Source organism: Neofelis nebulosa, chromosome 2, assembly GCF_028018385.1.
Source record: "Neofelis nebulosa isolate mNeoNeb1 chromosome 2, mNeoNeb1.pri, whole genome shotgun sequence".
NCBI lineage: Eukaryota > Metazoa > Chordata > Mammalia > Carnivora > Felidae > Neofelis > Neofelis nebulosa.
The window spans coordinates 10,199,678-10,224,528 of NC_080783.1; the positions used below are offsets into that span (position 1 = coordinate 10,199,678).

The 24,851-nt window shown below is 41.9% G+C and overlaps 1 protein-coding gene across 3 annotated transcripts in view; it reads left to right on the forward strand.

Annotated features, from left to right (window-relative positions):
* The window catches only part of PID1 (phosphotyrosine interaction domain containing 1), a 229,573-nt gene extending 208,694 nt beyond the window's left edge, over nt 1-20,879 (forward strand). For all 3 annotated transcript variants that reach the window (XM_058702343.1, XM_058702359.1, XM_058702353.1), the window contains one exon: nt 18,702-20,879. In XM_058702343.1, coding sequence (XP_058558326.1) covers nt 18,702-19,178 — 477 coding nt within the window. In that variant the 3' untranslated portion in view covers nt 19,179-20,879. The remainder of the gene's footprint in view (nt 1-18,701) is intronic.
* The last annotated feature ends 3,972 nt before the right edge of the window (nt 20,880-24,851 follow it).

Here is a 24,851-nt window from a genome sequence, read left to right on the forward strand (position 1 = left end):
AGTGGAGAGCAGGCCGGGCAGGTATGTGGGCTTGGGCATGAGACATGAACTGTTTAACGGGAGCCGCCTTCCAGGTTCCGGAAACTCCTCGTCATAGCTGGGGCCAGAGAAAGAAGGTTTTCTTATCATCTCACTTCCACCCCAAACTCGGGTCCACACCTGTTTGTTTCCTTGTATAGCCCATCCGGGAATGTTGGTGCCCACTTGTTACCTTCTGAGAGTGTCTGCAAGTTTTGTGAAAAGCACTGACCAAACAAAATAAAACAAAATAAAATAAAATAAAATAAAATAAGACATCACCGCCAACTGAGGTAACAGAGGCCTGACAGTAGAGAAACCTTGAATAAAGAGGGAAAACCCTCAACAAACTAAAACTACCACCAATCTCTTCCTGTTCCTCTGAACCAATCAGTGAGGAAAATTAATTATAAAACATCTTTAAACATCAGGTGGGCTGTATTTCAGCTTTCCTTGATATCTTTATTTTCTCAGGATACCAGTCATCCCTTCTATTAATGGAGGTATTATTATGATTATTGTTATTATTATATTATCATTAATTCACCAATACAAATAGACCAACATCAGAAAGGAAGTAAACCCCTCACATGAAACTAGCCTGAATTTTTAGAGTTTGAAAATGATAACGCGGAGTATGTTGTTATGCCATTAAAAAGTTGATAGTTAAGGGGTCGCCTGGGTGGCCCAGTCAGTTAAGTGTCCCACTTTGGCTCAGGTCATGATCTTATGGTTCATGGGTGCGAGCCCCGCGTCGGGCTCTACGCTGACAGCTCAGGGCCTGGAACCTCCTTTGGATTCTGTGTCTGCCCCCCTTGTGCCCTGTATCTCTCTCTTGAAGATAAATAAACATTAAAAATTGTTAAAAAGGTTGAAAGTTAAGGAGAGCTAACTGATGTTTTTAATTCATTTACTATTGGGCTCAAGCAGTGTGCCATATGCTGTTAATACGACATTCATACCTGTATTCTGGGAGCCTACATTCTTACATGGGCTCCTACTGTGAATTCCCAGATATTTTTTTAAAGTTTGTTTGTTTGTTTATTTAGAGGAGAGAGAGAACAAGTGGGGAAAGTGCAGAGAGAGAGAGAGAGAGAGAGGGAGACAGATAATCCCAGGCAGGCTCTGCATCAGCAGTGTGGAGCCCAGTGTGGGGCTTGAACTCACGAACCAGGAGACCGTGACCTGAGCCAAAGTTGGGCGCTCAACCCATCGAGCCACCCAGGTGCCCCCAAATTCTCGGGTATTTATACACGAGGCAAAATGGAGGGAACTTGCAGGAAGCATAAAGAGAGAGTCCCGGGACTCGGGCAGAGTGAGACCATCCGTGGAGGGAGCAAGGCCTCCTGAGGGCAGCTGCTCTCTACTCTGAACTCCACCAGAGTTTTCTGTGATGACACAGAAAATTAACTGTCCGACTCCCTTCCTGGTGAACGAGGAGGGATGAGCTGAACCAACACCAGCTGCGTCAGTGACAGGACCCTGTGCTCCTGCAGGTCCCTGTGTTGACTTTCGACCCTTGTAGATCTTACCACACCGAGCGTCTCAGCGTCCCTGTGAGGCTGGTGATGCAAAGAAAGTGAGAACGTGGAAATAGACAGCAGCTCCTCCAAAGGACGCTGAGAGAGCTCAAAACAGTCCATTTGCAAAGACCCATATGGGAAGTACAGTGCCTTTACAGGGAACCTCTTCCCCTTTATAGAGAGGCATTTCCTAAAGCAACGAAAATACACTTCTTCTAAAAGAAGACATCTGTTTTCCTGGATCAGATCTGGAAGTCACGGTGTCTGTATCGTTGCTTGATGTGTACCAGGTTTCTGGAGCCTTGACATTCAGACCCATCCCCGAGGATATAGACTAGACGTGTTTCTTGTTCTTCCCTCGCTGGCCACACAGACTTCCCTTCTGGGGCCATTCGCAGGTCTCCTTGAGTTATCTTGTTGAGTTTTCTGCTTACCTGGGCTGACGGTCTCAATGGCTCTTTGCTTCTGCCGAGCCAACCAGAGGGAAGCAATTGAGAGTCTGTCTGCTGGGCAGTGATCGTCCGTTTTGCACTGCTAGTATGACTGCTGTGGCCGAAAAGAAGACTCTTCTGACTGCTAAACAGGTGCCTCTTGAAAAATAACAGAAGAGTTTCTTGCTTTTCCTTAATCCATCAAGATTTGAAACCTTTGCTCCCACGCAAGCACGCTCTTACTCAAAATAATTGCACTTGTTAAAGTGGTCATTCATCTAAAAGATTCCTGTGAGCCCGCTTCATTCTTTATTCTTATTTTCCCAACACTGAAAGAGAAATGTCTTTTTTCTTTTCTTCTCTTAAGCATATCCTCATTAACAATGACGTTAACCAGACACTCTTCGAAGCTACAATGTAAGCCTCTCAAAATCCTTGCTCCTGTATTTCTAAATATTTGGTATCACCCTTCTTTCTTACGAAGAAATGTAGGAGGAGGATTCTACTATAGAGGTGAATAGTAGGAATATTATCAGGTAGTCACAATATTTCCTGAGTGGAGCTCAGTAGTTAAATAGCAGGAAAGTAATGGTAACAAGGTGACTTTTAACTAACAATAGAAACAGATAATGGCGCTAATAATTAAAAATTACTCTCACATCATGCATTGCGTTCTACTTAGAAACAGAAGGTAAATACAATAAAGCTTTTGAGTGCTTACAGATTTTGATCGTCAAAGGTGTTATTTCATATATATATATATGCTTGTCAAAGGTGTTACACACACACACACACACACACACACACACACACACACACACAGGTGCACCAGGACAATTAGAGTAGTATTTGTCACACCAAACTAGGTTGATCCAATCAGCATGAGGGGTGATTTTGATTGAAAAGGTCCTTGGCACTATGTATCTAAAAACTAAATGTAATCTTCAAGATTGTTTAGTCAGCTTTATATGCTCATAAAAATCTTTTTATTTTCTGATGGCTCGGAGCCTGGAGCCTGTTTCCGATTCTGTGTCTCCCTCTCTCTCTGCCCCTCCCCCGTTCATGCTCTGTCTCTCTCTGTCCCAAAAATAAATAAAAAACGTTGAAAAAAAAAATTTAAGAAAAAATGGGGCGCCTGGGTGGCGCAGTCGGTTAAGCGTCCGACTTCAGCCAGGTCACGATCTCGCGGTCCGTGAGTTCGAGCCCCGCATCGGGCTCTGGGCTGATGGCTCGGAGCCTGGAGCCTGTTTCCGATTCTGTGTCTCCCTCTCTCTCTGCCCCTCCCCCGTTCATGCTCTGTCTCTCTCTGTCCCAAAAATAAATAAAAAAACGTTGAAAAAAAAAATCTTTTTATTTTCCATTTAAATTAGCACTGAGCCAGGTGCAAATGTATTCATTCATCTTGTGTGTGTGTGTGTGTGTGTGTGTGTGTGTGTGTGTGTGTTGACATATTACCAATTCCCTTCCAAAAAGGTTCTATCAGTTTGCACCCCAGTCGGCAGTGCAAGAGAGTATCCGTCTCTCCATAGCCTTGCCAACATGGTGTGTGCCATACCTTTTATTTTTACCAGTCTGGCAAGTGAGGAGGCCATCCATCTCAGAGTAGTTTTAGTTAGCATTATCGCTAATTATGAGGAGATCTTTTAAGTAAGAATCAGTCAAGTAAGACATCGTCTAGGGGTTTCACTCAGTTTTCTACAAACTATATCACTATTTTCCTTGACCGTACATCTTTAAGTATGCAGTGAATATTTCCATTGTACATTTAAACAGTTGCAGAGACACGGTTTCTATCACATTTAAAATACGATAAATTTAAATAAAATTGCGACATGGCTCCGTTAAGTGTAGTTAGTGTAACCTCTGTACCAAACTAGCATCTCTTTCAAAAATATCATTTTCGACTTAGGCTAGTACGCTCCTATGCCAGCCACTATGTTTTTAAAGTTTTATTGAAGAACTTACACATCGTTGTATAAGTTGAAGGCATGTGTCGTGATGGTTTACATGTATTGTGTTTACTACAATAAATACAGCGAACACTCATTGTCTCACATAGATACAGTAAAAATCAACAGAAAAAAAAGCAACGTCTCCTTGTGATGAGAACTTGTAGGATTTACTCTTTTCTAAAATGTTTGTTTATTTATTGTTTTTTTTTTTAATTCTAATGTGTATTTAGTTTTGAGAGACAGAGAATGAGCAGGGGAGGGGCAGACAGAGAAGGAGACACATAATATTTTTTTTAATATAATTTATCGTCCAATTGGTTTCCGTACGACACCCAGTGCTCATCCCAACAGGTGCCCTCCTCATTGCCCGTCACCCACTTTCCCCTCTCCTCCACCCTCCATCAACCCTCAGTTTGTTCTCAGTGTCCAGGAGTCTCTTATGGTTTGCCTTCCTCCCTGTCTGTAACTTTCCCCCCTTCCCCTCCCGCATGGTCTTCTGTTAAGTTTCTCAAGATCCACCTACAAGTAAAAACATATGGTATCTGTCTTTCTCTGACTGACTTATTTCACTCAGCATAATACCCTCCAGTCCCATCCTAGTATAAAGGGCTAGTATCCAAAATCTATAAAGAACTCACCAAACTCCACACCCAAAAAACGAATAATCCAGTGAAGAAATGGGCAGGAGACATGAATAGACACTTTTCCAAAGGGAGACACAGAATCTGAAGCAGGCTCCAGGCTCTAAGCTGTCAGCACAGAGCCTGACATGGGGCTTGAACTCACAAACTGAGATCATGACCTGAGCTGAAGTCGAGTCAAATGCTTAACCAACGGAGCCACCCAGGCACCCCTAGGAGTTGCCCTTAACAACCTTCCTATAACAGTGTTAGTTACAGTCATGTTGTACATTACATGCTAGGTACTTATTTATCTTATAACTGGAAGTTCATACTTTTTGACCACCATCCTTCAAATTCCCCTCCCTCCCAGCTCTACCTCCCATAACCACAAGTCTGATTTTTGTGTCTGTGGGTTTGGTGTGGGTTTTTTTGTTTGTTTGTTTTTGTTTTTGTTTTTTTTTTTAGATGCCACATACAAGTGAGATCATGCAGTATTTGTCTTTCTCTGCCTGACTTTACTTAGCATAATGCCTTCAAGGTTCATTCATGTTGCAAATGGTGAGATTTCCTCAACTTTTTATGGCTTAATTATCTATCGATCGATTGATAGATAGATAGATAGATCTATCTCACAGTTTCTTTATCCATTCATCCATCAGTGGGCACTTAGGTTGTTTCCATGTCTTGGCTCTTGGGTCTTGGTAATGATGTGTTGGACATGACACCTAAAAGACAAGCAACAAAATACAAAATAAGAAAGTGGGGTGCCTGGGCGGCTCAGTCGGTTAAGTGTCTGACTATTGATTTCAGCTCAGGTCACAGCCTCATGGTTTGCAGGATCGAGCCCCGCATCAGGCTCTGTGCTGAGTATGGAGCCTGCTTGAGAGTCTCTCTCCTCTCTCTCTGCCCCTCCCCCCCTCAAAATAAATAAACTTAAAAAACATAAGCAAGTGGGACTGTGTCAAACCAAAAAGCTTCTGCACAGCAGAAGAAACCATCAAAAGGCAATCTATAAAATGGGAAAAAAAGTGTCAAAGCATATATCATTTGCATAACCATATAAAGGGTTAATATCCAAAATGTAGAACGAGTCATATAACTCAACAGTAAAATAAAATGAACACTCAATTAAAAAATGGGCAAAGGTCTCAAATAGACATTTCCCCAAAGAAGATATACAAAAGGCCAACAGGTGTATGAAAAGATGCCCACCATCACTAGTCGTTAGGGGAACGTCAGTGAAAACGACAGTGAGATCTCAGCTTATGCCGACTACAGCAGCCATCATCAAGAAGATAAGAGATGACAAGTGTTGGCTTGGATGTGAAGAAAACCCTTGTGTGCTGTTGGAAGGAGTGTACCTTGGTACAGCCACAGTGTGGAAAACAAAATGGGAGATCCTCCAAAAATTAAAAATAGAACTACCACGCAATCTGGCAATTGCCCCTCTGGGAAAATACCTAAAGAAATGAAAAGACTACCTGACAAAGATATTCATCCCCCCCGTGTTCACAGCACCATTACTTACAATAGCTTTTCCATAACAATCATAAATTCTACAGGCTTTCTTTTCCTTTCTGGGCTCCTATAGTCCTTCTAGCCCCTCCTGCAGCCCCACAACCCCACCAAATGTCATCCTAAAATAGTGTCAGTGTCTGCTTGAAAGGCTATTGATCACTCTATGAGATTACACAGAGAATTGCATGTTCAGATCAGAAACTTTACTAATAATTTCAAGGAAACGATCAGCACACACAACACACAAGCAACACGAGGTGAGATCTGGGACTGTCAGTGAGGCTCTTTTAGTCCTTTCTTGCTGCAGCATGAACGGTGTAACCCAGACAACACAGAAGATACCTAATACTGCATGTGCTTATGGTATTTATGCAAGGAGATCCTTTTAAACCTTGAACCGTTTCCATTTTTACTTGCATAGCTTAACAGACGTTTTCCCAGAAGTCATGGGCTATATATCTACAGATTTTATGTTCGTTTCCCCAGGAACAATTCTAGGGAAACAGGTAAACCTGCATTAGGCTTTCCATAGATAAGGACCTGCCTGCCCTGCACATGGCACAAAGTTTGTCATTAACAAGCTGACAAGGACATTAAACCGGGCCATTTCTTTCTCTTCTGGGGTCACTCTCCCTTTCCTCCATAAAGGGAGAGAATGGATTTTAGAACTGTGGTTTAATCATTTATCTCCCATCCTGTCCTATTTCTTCTATACAGAAAAATATGTAAATAATGGAAACTTTCAAAAATTGTTTTCTTTGACCATATGCCTATAAATTTAAATACCTTCTGGCTTGAGTTATCCTTAAATTCATATGCATATGCATTGACCAGAATAGCATAAGTGTATTACAGATTTTGATAAATAAAGATAGCTTTGTTAGAAAAACAACTCTTAATAAGATGGATGAGATGACTTTTTTAATTGATATTTTTATTAGGATCGTTGATTCACATGCAGTTGTTAAGAAATAATCCGGAGAGGTCCCCAAAACTTTACCTACTTTTCTCCTATGATAACACTTTCCAAAACTGTAGTGTAATACCGTAGTCATACGACCCACCTATCTTATTCAGCTTTTCCAAGTTTTGCCTTTACTCATGATGCCTGTGTGTGTATTTAGTTGCATACAACTTTTGCGTGTGTGTGGGCATGTTTCCAGCCCCACAGTGAAGGTACCAAACATGTTCCTCACCCTGCGTTGCCCTTTTATAACCACACCCTCCTTTCTTCCACCCTCACCCCACCCTAAACCCTGGCGACCACTGGTCTGTTCCCCATCTCTAAAATGATATACAGATGGAATCATACAGTATGTTACTTTGGGGGGTTGTTTATTGTCACCCAGAAGAACTCCCTGGGGATCCATCTGGGTTGTTATAGGTGTCAGTGGTCATTCCGTGGTACAGCTGTGCCACCGTCTACGTAACCATTTGCCTGTTGAAAGACATCTGGACTGATTCCATTTTTTGGCCGTTAGCGATAAAGCTGTGAACATTCATGTAGCGGTTTTTGTTTGAACGTAAGTGTCCGTCTGTCTGGAATACCTAGTATTCCAGGTTTAGTTAGCCTCGGTGTACCCCTCTTGTTTCAAACTTTCACTGGCCTTTGATTAAGAGCTCTAGACTCATAGCCAGTAGATCAGTGTGCTTATTTTATTCCTTCCAGCCAAATGTTGTCTCAAGATGATTTTTCTTCTGAATGTTTAATGCCTTCTCTGGTCCATTTCTAATGAATTGTGCAGTATGGAAAATGAATTGATAAAGTGCTACAAGGACTAAAATCGGTGACATTTTTCACCTGCCACCGTGTTTGTCCCTTGAATCCATTTGTCAGGATAACTCTCAAGCAGTGTGCTTGATATTGATTTGTCATTTAGAGAATTTTCTCATTGTGAACATCGCGGGGCCTGGAGAGCTCTGCTGAATGTCTGTCCCTCTCCAGGATACGCCGCTGATTAGAAAGCAGAAGGGGAGATATCAGACTTGTCATGAAATAAATTGCTCTTGTGCCACTGAGTAGAACAGCACCTGGTTTGACCATCCTTGGGCCAGCTCACCAGAAGGGGCCCGAGGCGGGGAAGTATGTTTCAATGTGGTGTCACTTTTATTAAGTGACTTTGTCTTCAGGGGCACACTTCAGTGCCTTCCAGATAAATCGCCTCTGTCTTTGACAGTGACAATGACAATATTTCCAACTTCACACATCCAAGAGCCAATTGACAGGACAAATTGCACATTGGGATTGCTTGATAAGCACAAGACGGGGCACAGCATCTCAAATCACTCTACGCCATTGGAACTAAGTTATAATATGAATAATAAAAACAAATCTATCACTTACACACCTAACTGTGAGACAGAAGCTGTATTTAACAGCTGAAGCAATGTTCATCTCTTGAGTAGCGTGCAAAAATTGTACTTAATTATTTTCTGATATTGGGTCTTAGTAAATTTGCTTTTTCCCCCCACGATGTCCATTTACATAATACAAGGAAAACCTGTCTCCCATAAAACTTCTCTTAATATTTTTATAGATTCGGTCAACATAACCCATGCAAATACTTGGAAAGAATTGCTAAACAATAAAACAGTATTCTTCATATTTATGACCTTAGGAAAGTTACCAAGACAAATAAATACCACTAAACAAAGGAATATGTACCAGAGGGTATGCACTTTGGAAAATCTACTTTCTACTGCCAGCATGGCTGCTACCATTAAGAAAAAAATAAAGAGTAAGTCTGTGAGGCTTTCTGGGTCATCACCGTCCCCTTTGGGACGGTGAACAAAAATGTGTTGTTTGAGACAGGCTTACCTTAGGCAGCCTGGCTCACATTTTGCCTCTGGCTCAGCTGACTAAGCCTGACTAAATAGATACAAGGCAGAGACTTCAAAACATAGCCTTAAGGGGAATGGTAAAAAATTCTTCCTCCTTCCTGTCTAGCCAAGGGACAGCTGGGTCTACTCCTGAAGAGGTCTACCTTATAAATAGGCCCCAGAGTGGTACCCAAGACCCATTTTGGAGAAGAAAATCCTGCTCTCGATCCAGAATCATTTGGGCTTCTTAGGGATGGCCCGTAGAAGTCGGAAGGGCAGAGGAGTAGGACCCTGGAGGGCAACCAGAAGGGATTCCTAGCTCTGTTGGGAGCTGAGCTCAGGCCTTGCAGCCTGGCCTTTTGAGGCTCTCGTGCCTTTGTTGAGGGCTATGTAAAGTCCTGCTCACCCTGCGTGTGGTTCATATATTGTCTGGCTTGCTGGTGTGCCGCCCACCGGAGCGGGGTTGGGGCCAACATTGCACGCTTGATATTTGCTCTTTGCAATTATTCTTTGAGACAGGGATTGTTTGCTTCGTAAAGCACCGTTTCAAAATTCGTTAGGAATATGATATCTGAATATCAAGTATGCATTCTTGTCTCCTTCTTTCAATTATTCATGCTAGCATCATGGCTTAAATCCCTGAGCTATGTAAATGCATCTCAGGTTAAGGACAGTTTCACTGATTCTAAATTCCTTTTAGAATGTTCAAGAAGTCCTGACAGAGTGTCTGTCACCTTTCCCTGTCCCTGACCTGGTCTCCGTGTGGACCCTTGAAGAAATGGCCAGAGAGAAGGTAGATGACAATATGAGTGGAAAATAAAAGGGTTTAGATCCTCTACAGGGAAGACTGGGGTAGTAGGAAGAATCTTGTCCTTAGAGTAGAAGAACTTTCGTCCCACATCTTGCTCGTTCGCACAGGGACCACCTGCGTGATTTCGGGCAAGTATCACGATCGTAGTCTCTGCAATAAAGGGGTGATGTTAGGCAGGTATGAACAGCTCCATTTAGCACCAAAAGCTGAGAATGTTGATGATATACCTTGAATTTATTGCAATATAATTATCAACACTGTGAATTTAAACACTGGACACACTTGCTATTTGAGTCTCCAAAATAAAGAAAGAAGCAGTTAAAAGTAGACTCGACGCCGGGTAGCCTAAAACAACTCATCATTTTACTCCAAGATTTCAACGAAGGCAAATGGGTGTGATGTGCCTGGAGTATCCTGAGAGTGGAGAGACAGGTGTCAAATGAGGCCAGAAAGCTCTTGTGTCCTGTCATGAGGACAAATGCAAAGTCACCAATGGCATTCTAACTGCCAGGCCATTTTGTTTGGGAGGCAAAGTCTGCCTTGGTCTTCTAGCTCCTATACACCTTTCCCTCTGCCTTGATGTTCCTCCACAGCTCCTCTCCTGTCTGCTTTCCTACCACAGTGACATCTCAGGAACCCAAACCACAATGAGCATAAAGACTAATAAACTTTCATGGGCCACAGCTTGATCTGAGGAACTAACTCTAGGATTTTTTTTTTTCATGCCCACTGTGCTCTATGAGAGGGAAGACCTTTTTGAATGCAAGAGAAGTTTTCCAGATTCGTCAGAAATGCTCACAGGGGCATGCGTGTGTGCTCACTCAGGCCAGCCTTGCCCGTATAATGTTGAGTCCTGTAACCTTCATTTGTGATTGGGAATATGAGCGTCAAGAGGGCAGGGAGTTTTATTGATTCTGTTCACTAATATACCTGTTCCTCATAGGTGTTCAATAAATACTTACCAAGTAAGTGTGCAATTAAGAAATACAATTTTTGGGGCGCCTGGGTGGCTCTGTTGGTTAGGCGTCCGACTTCAGCTCAGGTCATGATCTCGTGGTCCGTGAGTTCGAGCCCCGCGTCGGGCTCTGGGCTGATGGCTCAGAGCCTGGAGCCTGCTTCCGATTCTGTGTCTCCCTCTCTCTCTGCCCCTCCCCCGTTCATACTCTGTCTCTCTCTGTCTCAAAAATAAATAAATTTAAAAAAAAATTAAAAAAAAAAAAGAAATACAATTTTTAAACCCAAAGTTTATCACTGTATTTTTTCTCACCATGACTTCATAGGTTACACTGTGAACAGCATTTATTCTTTTATACCTTCTTCGTGGCATACAGAATGTAATACAAGTTCGAGGTCATAATTAGCATTATGTCTGTCTTTGTGTTGGGAATTGTTAGATAATTGGGATGTGGATCCACTCTTCAGAGTGTCTACTGGGTGTTTGCTTTTCTGTGGCCAGCAAGGAAGGAGACGATTCAAGTTAGGCATGTGAATCTCTGTGTTCTGTCCCCTTTCTCTGCAAAGTGAAATAGGAATTAATGTCAGAAGAGAGAAGTTTGTCTCTGCTGTCGGCTCAGGGGTGCCTCTTCTTTTTCTTATCTTCTGCCTTATAACCCAAAGGCTATTAGGATTCCCAGTCCCACATCTTCCGTCTTGAGTTCATATCATGTTATTTTATATCAGCTGAGACAGGAAGTCCCCTACAGACAATGAAAGAACAGCAAGGATTTTTATATCCCAGGAAAGGCCTCTGGAGGAGCTTTGATCTGGATTTGCCTTCCCAGAGAAACTTCATAGCAGACTGAATCAAAGGTGGGCTCGTGTAGTCCCGAAGTTGGGTTTGTCCAGCTTGGAAGGTCGAAGATCCCCAGGAAACCAGGTGCTTGGATCCTTCCATGATCATCTATTCCAGCCCACATCTTCATTGAGGGTCCCTGTCATTAGCCTATCCATCCCACCGTCCAGTCTAGGATGAGACAGGTCAGGGTTCTAAACAAGGGATTTTCAGACCAGAATGAAATATTGACTGGCCACCAAGAGGAAGGACTAGAACGATGCATGCTTGGCCACAGGGAGGCATGTCAGGCACCCAGGGTTTATTTTGCCACAGATGAGGAAAGAGTGATGATTCATGAATGGAGAGCTGGCTGGGCTGTTGGAAAAGTCATGGGTGGGAAGGAGAGCTTCTGAGGACACTAGTCTCTGCTGACTGACACTGGTAATGCTGCAGACACTCTGGCGGGTCCCTTAGCACTGTGGCCTCTATGTATTTTCACACGCCGTGTGTATTCTCAAATAATTTTTTCATTTGGGATTGAGCAAAGCCCATTCACACATTGCAAACGTCTGTGTCTGGGGCACCAGTTTATGCCATTGAATGACACATGGGGAAAAACTTTCATTTTTTGCTCTGCTTGTTTATTTCTCTCTGAATGATTCATTCTTAATGAGTTTCTTGCCCAATGCCTGTTTCGGCAACCATAGAAAAGATGTTGGTATTTACTGCATATTTCCAACTGGTTGATACTCCCCCTAACGACTCTTCCTGTCATCTTCCAACTCCCTTTGTCACCCTGGGAGGTGACAACTTAAAAAAAAAAAGTCTGTCTACTATTTTGGACATTTAATGAGCAATTCAGTGACTCGACGTTTCTCGTCTACTCTGTGGCTCTGGAAGATTGCAGCCCTCTAGGATGAGGCTCAAAAGGGACTTATTCATCTAGAAAACATTCACCTCTTTCATAGATGGGCAGGATAACAGGATTCCCCTTAACCAAACCTGACATTGGTGTGCAGCTGTCGGCGGCCGGACCTCCTGAAGCAGCCTCGCACATTAAGTCCTGTGTTTTCACTCCTAGGGAAGGAGTGCCCACAGAGGGGTGTGAAAGAAAGTCCCCCACACAAGGAAGGTTGTGGCAAGAAGCGATTTCTCTATAAAGAGAGTAAATCCCTACAATGGTGTTGACTTAGAACGATACAAGGATAGAACCCTGTATTTTGGAGTTTCTGTTTATTGACACACGTATACCCTGTGGCCTCAAGTCCAAAGAGGACGTGGCTGAGCGCACAGCTTTGATGTTTTGAGACAATTGATTTCATTCCAGCTTTTGCTTTGTTTTTCCTTGAAAACAGAGCCATGGGTATATTTCTATTAAACTATATATGAAAAATTAAAGAGAGAAACTCACTCTTTGGTGTTTTGGTTTTTTTTTTTTTTTTTTTTTTTAAACCCTGAATGGTTTGTGGTTTTTATTTATTTATTTTTTTTTTCAAGGACTTATAGTCAACAATATGGGTTAATGCCAGACTCTGGAGAACTTAGGAGGGGATTAGCAAATGTGCAGGCAGGTAGTAAATAGTTGACTTTTGAGGGGAAAGTGCACTAAATCAGGATTCCAGAACACGGGCCATTATGGAAGATACCGGGGCTGACTTAAAGGGGTCATTCTGAGGGGAAGCTATCTTGGTGCATCATTTCACCATTTTACATTCCATTTTTAGGGGAACTCCGTTCAGATACTTCTTTTTCTATGTCTCTTTAAGAAATGTCAACTTAACATCATTTCTTTGTACATATGTCAGCTCATGGGATTTCGGACATTATCACCTCCACAAAGGTAGCAAAACAGAGGCTTCATGGACCTCTCAAGGCTCACCCAGTGACACCAGGTGACACTCTCTAGCTCATGTTTTGGGCTGACGAGATCCTGCAGGAACCAGAGAGCAGTTCATTCCTGGGGCTGTTTAGGCGGGTTGGGGCAGGGTCAGCTCATTTAACTGAAGAGGAGACTCGGCCCAAAGCCCTCCCAAGGCCTGAGGTGAGCCGACCCTGGTACCACAGGACTACAGCTGCTTGTCTAGACAGTCGGCCATCTTCTGGCGTCTCAGGTGCAGGTTTGCTGATTCTGTGCTTGTCCAAAGGGCCTGTCTGTCCGCTGCAGCCTCTGGACTCTCCACGGCAGATCCCAGTTGAGAGCGGGTGTGAGTTGTGGAAGGGCCAGTGGGCACCTGGTGTGCTTGTAGGCCCTTGTCAGTACCGCAGTGGAGAGGAGTCATCCCATAAGTCACTTTTAGCTCTCCTCTCTCTGCAGACTCACTAATACTTTGCAAGGTGAAGCTAATGGAATATTCAGGATTAGTACTGGTAGAACACGTTTATGCCTCTCTTGCAAAGATGCCAAAAGTCTGCAGTTCTTGAGATTAAACATTTTGTTGTCTTCGATTTCATTTTAAGCAGATTATATCTTCTTGACTTTTAGAAAATAGATATATATTGCGAACAGGTATTGTATATATTAAATATATGATATATAAGTTATATATATATATATATATATACACATATATATGTATAAAATTTTATTTGTGCCCCATTTTGCCTGGGTATTTTAGAAAACATATGTCTTCTGAACAGATCTGTTTTCTAAAATTCCCAGGCAAAATGGAGCACCAATTTATAGTACATGATATATGATATACATATGATATATGATATATATAGCTTATATAGCTTATATCATATGATATATGATATGTATAGCTATATATATATATGATATATATAGCTTATATATATAGCTTATATATATCATGTCATATGTATATCATATATACAGTTTATATAGAGAGATTATATATATCATATATATGATACGTATACCATATCATATATATGATATATGATATATATATTACATATATGATATATATGTATATATAATTTTGTTATTTGTGCTCTATTTTGCCTGGGAGTTTTAAAAAACAGATCTATATTATGAACAGATATTATATATACTTAAATATATGATATGTAAATTATACATATGTACATTATTATGTTATTTGTCCTCCATTTTGCCTAGGAGTTTTAGAAAACAGATATTATGAACAGATATTATATATATTAAATGTATGATATGTAAATTATATATATATACATATATGTATAAAATTTTGTTATTTGTGCTCCATTTTTCTGGGTAGTTTAGAAGTCTTCTGAGCCTTTCTGCAATTATAAAACAAGGATAAAATTTTGAAGAAATGCCTAGGCCCATAATGGCATGGAAAAGATTGTCATCTACAAAAGCACCACACAAAAGAATACTGTACATTCTTTGGGGTGCCCCCTGTACCTAGGGTGCTCATATAAATCCAACATTTCAAAAATATATATAAAGAAATCCAAAATTTCTCTTACAGTCAAAATATGGGGGAAAAGAATAAATGGCTGAAAAGTGAAGTTGAGCGGAAATGGCTCTCACCGAATAGCAGAGTGGTTCAGGAATTCAACAGGTATCCTTTCAGGGTGTCTTGTCCGTGCCGTCTTCCTCATGAATCATCAGAATGTTCCTGAAAGGCCAACACTTTGCAGCCTAGAGTATGTGTCCCAGTGCGCCTCCACCTGCCCTAAGGTTATTATGTTTGAAAATGGGCAGGTGATAATAATATTCCGTCCTGATCCAAGAGGTTGCCAGTGAAGCTGGCAAACACAAAGTGCCTTTTCTATGAAGTGTGGCACAGATATGAGCTATTACTTATTCAGTGTATGGCTTGATTTGGCCGTGATATATGTATATATACACATACACATGTATGTACATATATAAAGGGCGATTTGGAACTTTTCGCTTGATGTTTAGTGTGCTCCCTCGGTGACACAAATGGACCACAAAATGAAGATTACTTTCACAGTAAGTTTAATACCAAGAAGTTACATCGATGTCCTATGTTCTACCTTGGGGTTTTAAAATTGTTTCTATGAATGTCTACATATTATTAAGTAGCTTTCATTATTATTCTTTGAGCTACTAATATCCTCCCCATTCTTCTCTCAAGCGCCCTTTCAAAATAAAATTTTATTTCCCTTAAAATCTTCAGTTTTCAAGTAATAAGCATTTGTAAGAGAGGAATGCACTTAGTTACACATATTTACTACTATGAAATTGCTTTCTATTGGAGCGAATTATCTACAGGTTCTAATAAGTTTCTTTAAACTCATCCCTAAATTAAATCACAAATGAAGGCACTGACTGGATAATTTTTTTTAATATTTATTTTCATTTATTTTTTGGGAGAGGGAGAGAATGAGAGTGAGTGGGGGAGAGGGGTAAAGGGAAAGAGAGAGAGAATCTTAGGCAGGCTCCATGCTCTGTGTGGAGCTGGACGTGGGGGTCCATTCCATGACCCTGGGATCACAACCTGAACCGAAATCAAGAGTTGGACATCCACCGTCTGAGCCACCCAGGTGCCCCCGGACTGGATAACTTAAAAAAAAAATGTGTGTGTGTGTGTGTGTGTGTGTGTGTGTGTGTGTGAGCTTAGAGCACATTGAAGGAGATTTTCTCCCTCTGACGGATATTTCTATCAAATATAAACATAGTTATTTTCTTTTTTTTTTTTTTTTTAATTTTTTTTTTTTCAACGTTTTTTATTCATTTTTTGGGACAGAGAGAGACAGAGCATGAACGGGGGAGGGGCAGAGAGAGAGGGAGACACAGAATCGGAAACAGGCTCCAGGCTCCGAGCCATCAGCCCAGAGCCTGACGCGGGGCTCGAACTCACGGACCGCGAGATCGTGACCTGGCTGAAGTCGGACGCTTAACCGACTGCGCCACCCAGGCGCCCCAAACATAGTTATTTTCTAGTGTCAGTGGATAGTAAGAAAGAATGCACTTTTACTTTAAGCACTGAAACTAGTCCCCAATTTCTTTGAAACTTTGGAAAGTAAAGACGTCATAGAAAGGAAGGGGGTATTGATACAGGGTACAACTTAGATGAACCTTGAAAACATTGTGCTAACTGAAAGAAGCCAGACCCAAAAGGTCACATGTTATGTGATTCCAGCTCTATGAAAATCCGGAATAGTAAATCCATCCAGACAGAAAGCAGATTGGTGGTTGTCAGGGGCTGAGGAGAGGGGACGACAGAGAGTGACGGCTTAATGGGCACCACGTCACCCTCGGGGATGGTGAAAATATTTTGGAACCAGACAGAGCTGATCGTTGTACAGCTATTTTGACTACCAACCACCACTGAATCACACACTTTAAAATGGTTAATTTTATGTGATGTGAATTTCACCTCAATAAAAAAGTAATAAAGCTGTTAAAAAAGAATAAAGGTATCATAAAGTACCACATACAGAAAGCACATTTTCCACAAGGATATAAATCAAGAGCCCTTTATTGTACATTCTCTCCAATCCAGAGTGACGGGAGCTTTTCAACCAGTTGCTGTCCTTGTGGAGTGGAGGCATTTCCTTGTCTATCTGCCCCCAACTGTTGTCATTCCATCTCTGCAATGTCATCCTTATGGGGCTCCCCCTGTCCTTTCCCACTCCCTCTGCTCCCTCCTTTCCAGAAGCTCTTGCCTCTTGGCTCTGCTGCTGCTCAGCCCTTCCCATCCATTCTTCTTCCTGGCATCAAGCAAGTCTTCCGAGTTCAAACCTCGGTCAAATCCAGGCACTCCTGGACCGTAGACCTTCAATGGCATGCCACGAGAGCAGGGATGTCCCTGCTCCCTAGACTGCATGTGGGGCCATCTTCCAAAGTTCATCCAGTGCTCAGGGACTTCCTGTCTCCCAGGGCTGTCTTAATGCAAATAGTGGCCTATTTGCCCAAGTTGTGGGGAGGAGGGCTTTCCCCACTCCAGCCCTTTCCTTTCTGCCCCCTTCTTCTCTCCCTGCCTTGGTGAGCTGTTCCCACCTGGCTTTTGAGACCCCCACATCTTGAAATCCAGTGACTCTTCCCTGAGGCCTCCCATTAGCAGGGCACCCTCACTCCCTCCTCTAAATCCTCAGGGTACTTTGCCGTATCCCCCGCCTGCCCTTTTCATGGTCTGCCTTACTTTATAGTAGAGGGTTAGCGGTCTGTCCAGAACCACCCACCTTGTGAGCTGCGGAACTAGGTTGTAAATCTTGACTTTGCCAGCTTCAAAGATTGTGCTGTGAGCAAATCTCCAGTGACCTCCTTCCTATGGATTGTGGACCTCTCCAATGTCTCCCTCCCCCTACACCATCCCCCCAGGTCCTTTGACAGTGTGCATAGTAGGTTGCTGATAAGTAGGCCTAGAATGTGCAGAACTGTTCCTCTCCACAAAGTTACTTTTTAAAGGGACTGTCCAGTTGACTCTTTTTAAAGAGGTAAAGCATAAAAAAAGATGCGATAGTACTTAATCTGTTTTCTGCCATTTTGAATGTGGCTTTTATCTCCCCTCTAAACACACACATTGGTTGGAATCACGGTACCCCAATCTCCTTTCTCATCATTTCCATGGACCTTTTTCTGATCTTTTCTTCCTCAAATTGATAGTATTTATATCTGTGTCACTAATTTTGAGCCCAATTATATATGATTTGTGTGATTTCTTGAAATGATTTCTTCAGTTTGATGCATTTCCATAATGCCAGTGGTCCAATGGTACCAGTTCCATGCATTTTGATGAATGGAAAAAAAATAGCATGAAAATCCCTTCTTGGTATGATGATAAACAGGTTTTTTTTTAAGACACCATTTGAATCACTTGGAATTCTTTGTCTTTCTTTTTGTCCTGCCAGTCTAGCTCTTTGATAAGCCAGCATTCAAGTCGGTTGAAAATAAACTTCAAATACCAAGTTTTAAAGAAATGCCAAATTATGTGAAAGATCATACTATTATTGTAATTTGAATTTTAAAAAGGGGTAGGGAGAGGGAGAGTGGGACTCTAGAAATTAGGTTTTTAAAAATCCAACTCTATTTAAGGAGTTTTCAGTACCTTTGCCAGATGGTCAACTTGTTAGGGAGAAAAGGTAAAAATTACCGTGACAGGGTATCTTGTGTTTGGTTTTGTTTTGTTTTGTTTCATTTTTGCGTTTGTTTTTGGGTTTTGGTTTTGGTTTTAGGGAGCCGGAAAAGTGTCTCTCCACCTGCTTCGAGTGACAGCGTGACTGTCTTGAGAACATCTGGGTGAACAACTAGAAGGAAGAGCCCAATATTGACCTTTCCCTTTCTCTTCCTCTCTTCCCTCTGCAGGTTACCTACCTGGGTAAAGTCCCCACCACAGGCATGCAGTTCCTGTCAGGCTGCACAGAAAAGCCAGTCATCGAGCTCTGGAAGAAACACACGCTAGCCCGAGAAGATGTCTTTCCCGCCAACGCCCTCCTGGAAATCCGACCATTCCAAGTGTGGCTCCATCACCTCGACCACAAAGGTGAAGCCACGGTCCACATGGATACCTTCCAGGTGGCACGCATTGCCTACTGCACCGCCGACCACAACGTGAGCCCCAACATCTTCGCCTGGGTTTACAGGGAGATCAATGACGACCTGTCCTACCAAATGGACTGCCATGCTGTCGAGTGCGAGAGCAAGCTCGAGGCCAAGAAGCTGGCCCACGCCATGATGGAGGCCTTCAAGAAGACTTTCCACAGTATGAAGAGCGACGGTCGGATCCATAGGAACAGCTCATCGGAAGAAGTTTCCCAGGAGTTGGAATCCGACGACGGCTGAATGGACTTAGCATGCTTCGGCAAGGCAGCACTGGTCGAGGAATTCAAGATGATAGATGAATAAGCAACGATTCAAATTTGGGAAGTAAAGACTGCCACGCTATTGGCTGACCAAGCTTTTTTAAATTCAGAAGAGCAATTCTAAATCTAAAGAAATGTATTATTAAAGTAATTACGTTACATTGAAATCTGCTGCTGCTGTGACTGTGGGGAGGGTGGGCGTGCAGACGGGGAGGAAAGTTCTAGACTCTCTTCCTCCCCCCACCCCTCATTTCCCAATGCCTCCCTGTAGGAGCTCTCCATGCCGGTTGTCACCACTCTCAGGCAAATACACTGCGGCTGTTATTTGACGAGCCATTCCAGTTTGCCTTATGGACCCCAGCCAGAATGTTCCGTGCCCCTGGAGGATCCCTAGTCGTTGGGGGTGGGGGGGGGCACAGATGCAGGCACAGAGGCCGCAGAGCCAAGGGAACACTCCAGGCTTATCTTGAGAGCCCCTCTCCCTGGCATGGTTCAGATTCTCTCCTCAGTAAGCGAATCAGCACAGCCTTTATTTAGCTTTACAACTAACAACCTGGTAGCTGGTAGTTGATTCAGTTAAAGATAATGCTTTTATTTACATAAATATATCAAGTAGTACCCTCTTATTGTATTCACTTCATCTATTTTCTTGGAATACTCACAACTGCTAATAGCTGCCTTCCTTATCCCTCCTCATCCACCCTCTTTCCCCTTCCAACCCAGCCTACGTCCCTAAGGGATGGATTCTCAGCATACACTGCAGGACACAAAAAGGGAAGAAAATAACCAAGCATCTGAAATAACCAGTCGAGCAAAGTGGGAGTTTGAAAACAACCACCACGACCACAGAAACTTTGGAAAAAGGGAACGAGTTATCAGCAAGTGAGCAAAAACTCCACGCGGGCTGTCCTTTTTTCAGGTCTGATTTACAGTAACTTGTTTAGTTAATGGTCCTGCCTGAGGAATCCTTCCTGGCCAGCTTCAGATCTGATCGGGCGTCGCCAAGGAAGCCTTGCCGCCTTCACTCAATGTTGTACTCGAATAGAGAATGTGTTGTGTACAACTGGCTTGTCGAGACAAACTGTGTCCGTCTTCATCTAAAAGGAAATCTGACCTTGTCATCTTCAAATTGGTGAGACCTTAGAGTCAGAGTTTCCAGTCTGTTCACTGTTTCTAATGAGAGATTCTCACCGAGAGAGCCTGAGGTTTCTCAGTTCCGGGGCTCTTTAAATATCATAAACACAAAGTCAACACTGAATGAAATTGAAAAGCGTTGGTTAAAATGCATACATTTAAAGCCGGGAGCAGATGGCTAGTGTTCCAGGTAATGCTGCTCCTTGATTAAAGTCTGTTTTTTCATCCTGGTAGTTAATGTTAGGGGACACTGGGGGACCTTACAGAAGCCTTAAATGAGAGCTCATTGAATCCAGAGAGTAATGGGGTCGGTGTTTTGGTCTGTGTATCTGCGTGTCCGTGTACGCGTTTGTGTGTGTGTACGTGTGCCCCGGTGTGTGGGTTCAGTTTTAAGGCATGTAGAATAAGCATGGAGTCGTATTGAGAAGAACTTGCCTCTTGGAGATATTGCTTGCTGCTCTCCAGCACATGTAAACTATTCTTTAGCATAAATGCGTTCATTCTTTAATAAAAAATATGTTTGCATTAATAAAGCTGAGGACTTTCATACTCTGTACGTCTTTCCTTTTTTAAGTAATGAAAACCCCAAGGATGAAATGGGCCACGTCGAGTAAATTGGGAATCCTCTCTAAGAAACATGCAGCCTTGGTCCTAAAGAACCCATTCCTTGATGGTGTTGAACAAATCTTGTTTGATTGTCTAATGCTCAACTTATATTGAATTACTGCCCCTTCGCTGAGACGGTATCATGGCAAGTAGTTATTCAGCGTGGTGGACTTATTTCAGAGGAGAGGCTTCTAGAACGTTCTGCAAGTGATTGCTATTTATAAAACCTCGTGTATAGCTTTGGGGACTCTGTGCCGGAATCCTGGAAGGTAAATACGGAGCGATTCCCTCCCACGGCACTGGTTACAAATGCTTCCTGCAGGCCATGATTTCTCAGAACGACCCCATTAATCTCGCAAGGCAGGTGGCCCGTGGAGCCACTGTGTGTGTTGAACAATGCCCTTCATGGAATCAGGAACCAACATAAAGCCTTCTGAAGTGAAAATATGAGAGCCTGCTGAAGAGGTGCACTCGAGTAAGAATCACCACCCATCTCTGACTCAAATGGCATTTTCCCTCCTTGACCTTTTCTGAATTTCAGTTTCGCTACCTTGTCCTTGAAGGTGCTTCTAAGATGGGGGGGGGGGGAAGAAAGGAAGGAAGAAAGAACGCAGCCAGCATATATTTCAGAACAGTGCCATTTCTGTCTCACGGAAGTTAAATCCCAAGTGCACATATGGGTATTTATTGCAGAAAGCGTTTGCTGATCTTTTTCCAGGGTACTGAGTGTGACAGGCTAAGTAATTGGCTCTGATAATGTTGCCATGAGCTTTTGCTTGAGATGATGAGTAAGCAAGTTCAAGATAAATACACAACGACATCTTTCAAATAGCTAATGAGGTCTTTGGGGACAGCCAGGATTCATTCGCCCCAGAGGGGTGATTCAGACGTGCGGTTTTTTTTTCTTTATGGCTTTGGTTTCTCCCTTTCTATACTATACTTTCTATACTAGTGGTCACAAAGCACTTTCACGTATGCTAACTCCTATGCCCCTCAGAAGGATCCAGTAGGGGGTTCCTTATCTCCTTAACTTTAGAGATGAGGAAACTGAGGTTCAGAGAGGTTGCATAAGTCAGCCAAGGCGACACAGCTAGGGTGGATTTGATGGAGACTTTGAACTCTCTGACTTCTAGGCCAGGGCTGTTGCTCTGTTTAGGCAAGGTCCATCGCTTTTGAATTTTTTATTTCCATTCTCCTTAAATCCTCTAGCCTGTTTTAAACTGGTATTCTAAGCCACTATAAATAAACATCCTTTGCTATTCATTTCCAAGTACTTTTGATAGCAATAGAAAAAGTTTTAAAAGCAAACAAAGGCCCAGGAAGTTTTATCTGAGCACAAATAGCATAATGTGAGATTTTACTTAAGTATTTTATTGGCTGTGGTCAATGGACAAAATACCCTCTCCACCCCTACAGAACCAAGATGCCTGGTTTATTTTGTTTTTCTCCGGACACATTAAAACTCTGAGTCAAATCCTTCTGCGGCAGGATTCTAAAACAACACGTATTTGCTGTTCGTTCAATGCGTTTTCAATTCTATATTTATTTGCATGATTATATAAAGTATCTGTTCAAGCCTCTGGGGTGTAAGTGTCATTAAGATGGGGATTTTGTCCGTTTTGTTCACATTTTATCTCCAGCCGCAGGTTACAGAATTCTTGTCATGCATTTGTGTCTGTTTACTTCTGTTGCTGAAAACAAAGAGGGCGGGTATTAGGGGAGGGCATTTTTATTTTTCCAACAGTAGGAAGCATATGAGTGTAACTGAGTTTTCCCCAAATTTATACTTCAGGAAACATTTTTTCTTTGCCTTCTCTCTTGCCTTTTTCCACTTTTTCCCCCCTCTTCCCCTCCATCTTTTTCAACTTTGATATTTAATTATTTACACAACACCACTCCAGACATCCTCTGATTTTAGCAGAAAGAGAATACATGCTCTGAATCTGAGATCATGGTTTAGTTCATGATGCGCTGATGTAGAATTTGACCATATTGTCAAACACTTCAGATTATCCTAGATTGTTCTTATTTACTATTATTTTTCAGTCAGAAGGGACATGATGACAATTTAATTCTCCATAGTTTACTATTTCTTAGGCATTCTAAAAAAATGTGATATAGCTTCTCATCTCCTAGACTGAACTGGGGTGAAGGAGAAGGTTCCCTTAATTGCCCAATTCTTATGTATCTTCGAGACACTTTCCTTTTAGACGCCAAGATTTGGCTTTTAGAGTAATTTTATGGGATGCAATTGTTCAGCTTGAGAACTCTTGCTTCTTTTGAGGAGGTACCAGCTGATAATAGTTACCAGAAGAGAACCGAGTATGGTGCATAATTTCAAGCTTAGAAAGAAAAACAACTGAATGGGTAAGAGCAAATTGCTAAGAGGAAGAAAAATCTAAACCATCTTATTTTGGACATTTACAAATAAACTGCGATATATTTTTTTAGTGAATCTAAGACATAGTCTTGTACACTTGAGCGAGGCTGACATTTGCAAAGAGATTTGGGGAGAATGTTTCTTTTGGAATGACTTAGTAAGATTATTTTGGGTTTTGCTTAGGTACCCAGAATTGGTTATTCAAAAATAACCTGAATAGTTTTTGCTTAGGAAATCCATGGCTTCCATTTAAAAATGTTTTTTAAGTTCCTACTAAGTTTTCAGTAGCTTAGAGGCTACTCTAAGAAGCTACTAAGGTGATCTGAAAATGGAATTACTGAAGTATGACACATTTTTAAGCCCTTCATAAAATTACCGATAATCATCAATATTTTCATGTCCATAAAGTCACTTAACAACTATTAATAAAAAATGTCTCATCCTTTTATCGAAAAATACATACTGGACCAAGGTTGGGCCATTTAAAAATATTATGAGATTTGTAAAATCATGATGCTACATGAGACCTGCTGATTTCAATCCCGTCATCATGGGGTGGTGGTTGCCATTCCAGAACGTTCTTTGTCCTCTGGGGACAAAGCTTCAGAGAACCATTTAAGGAAACACGCACTTGCAAGAAAGAGCCAAGAACTGACTCCATTCCAGGGTCCCTTTTTAATGTAAATTTGGGATCAACCAAGACCAAAATTCATCACAGATACTGAATCCTATTCTACACAGGCAACAAAATCTGATGATAAATGTTGTTATGTTCATAATTGGATCATCTTCATGCTGATGCTATTATGGGCAGAAGAAGATTTTAATTGGAGGCCTGAGGATGGAATTAGACCTTTAATTCAGTCTTTTGCCAAATTATTTTCGTGCCTTTCTCCATTTTAATAGCAACAGCTTTTCCTAGAATCTAGGACTGCACTTTTAGAAATTAGTACAGTGAAACCTCATTAATTTAGATAAAACTAATTAGGAGTTGGTGGTTTGGGCCTTGAAATGCTCAAGTTTTATGCTTATTTTTAATAAGCAAAATAAATAGGATGAAGAACGCCATTATCGGAAGTGTTCGGCCGCCTGGGAAAAACTGCTTCCACATATCACAGTAACAATTTACCAGACATAGTGTAATTTCAGCATAAGTAGAAACTGGTACCACTGAAATTGAGGTTTCGATGCGTCGCTTTCAAGCCATTATTCTTTATTTACTGAAGTGGGTTTCTCCACTGAGCAACAAATGGTTAATGCAATTCTAGGATTCAGAGCCCTTGGAAGTAATAAAATCCCTCTTCTACTCATCATTTATATACATCTTTGCTTTCAGTTAGTATAACTCTTTGGTCTTCTTAACCGTAACTCTCTCAAAAAACTAAACTCTTCCTGTTTCTCGCAGAAACGTTGCTATTAAAATAATTGCAATAGAAATTATTTTCTGATGGTCTTGGCTTTAATCATTTTTCTCTTCGCTATTCGTTTGTCTCCCCCCTTGCGTTATTAAGACACTAAATTATTGTGGATCGC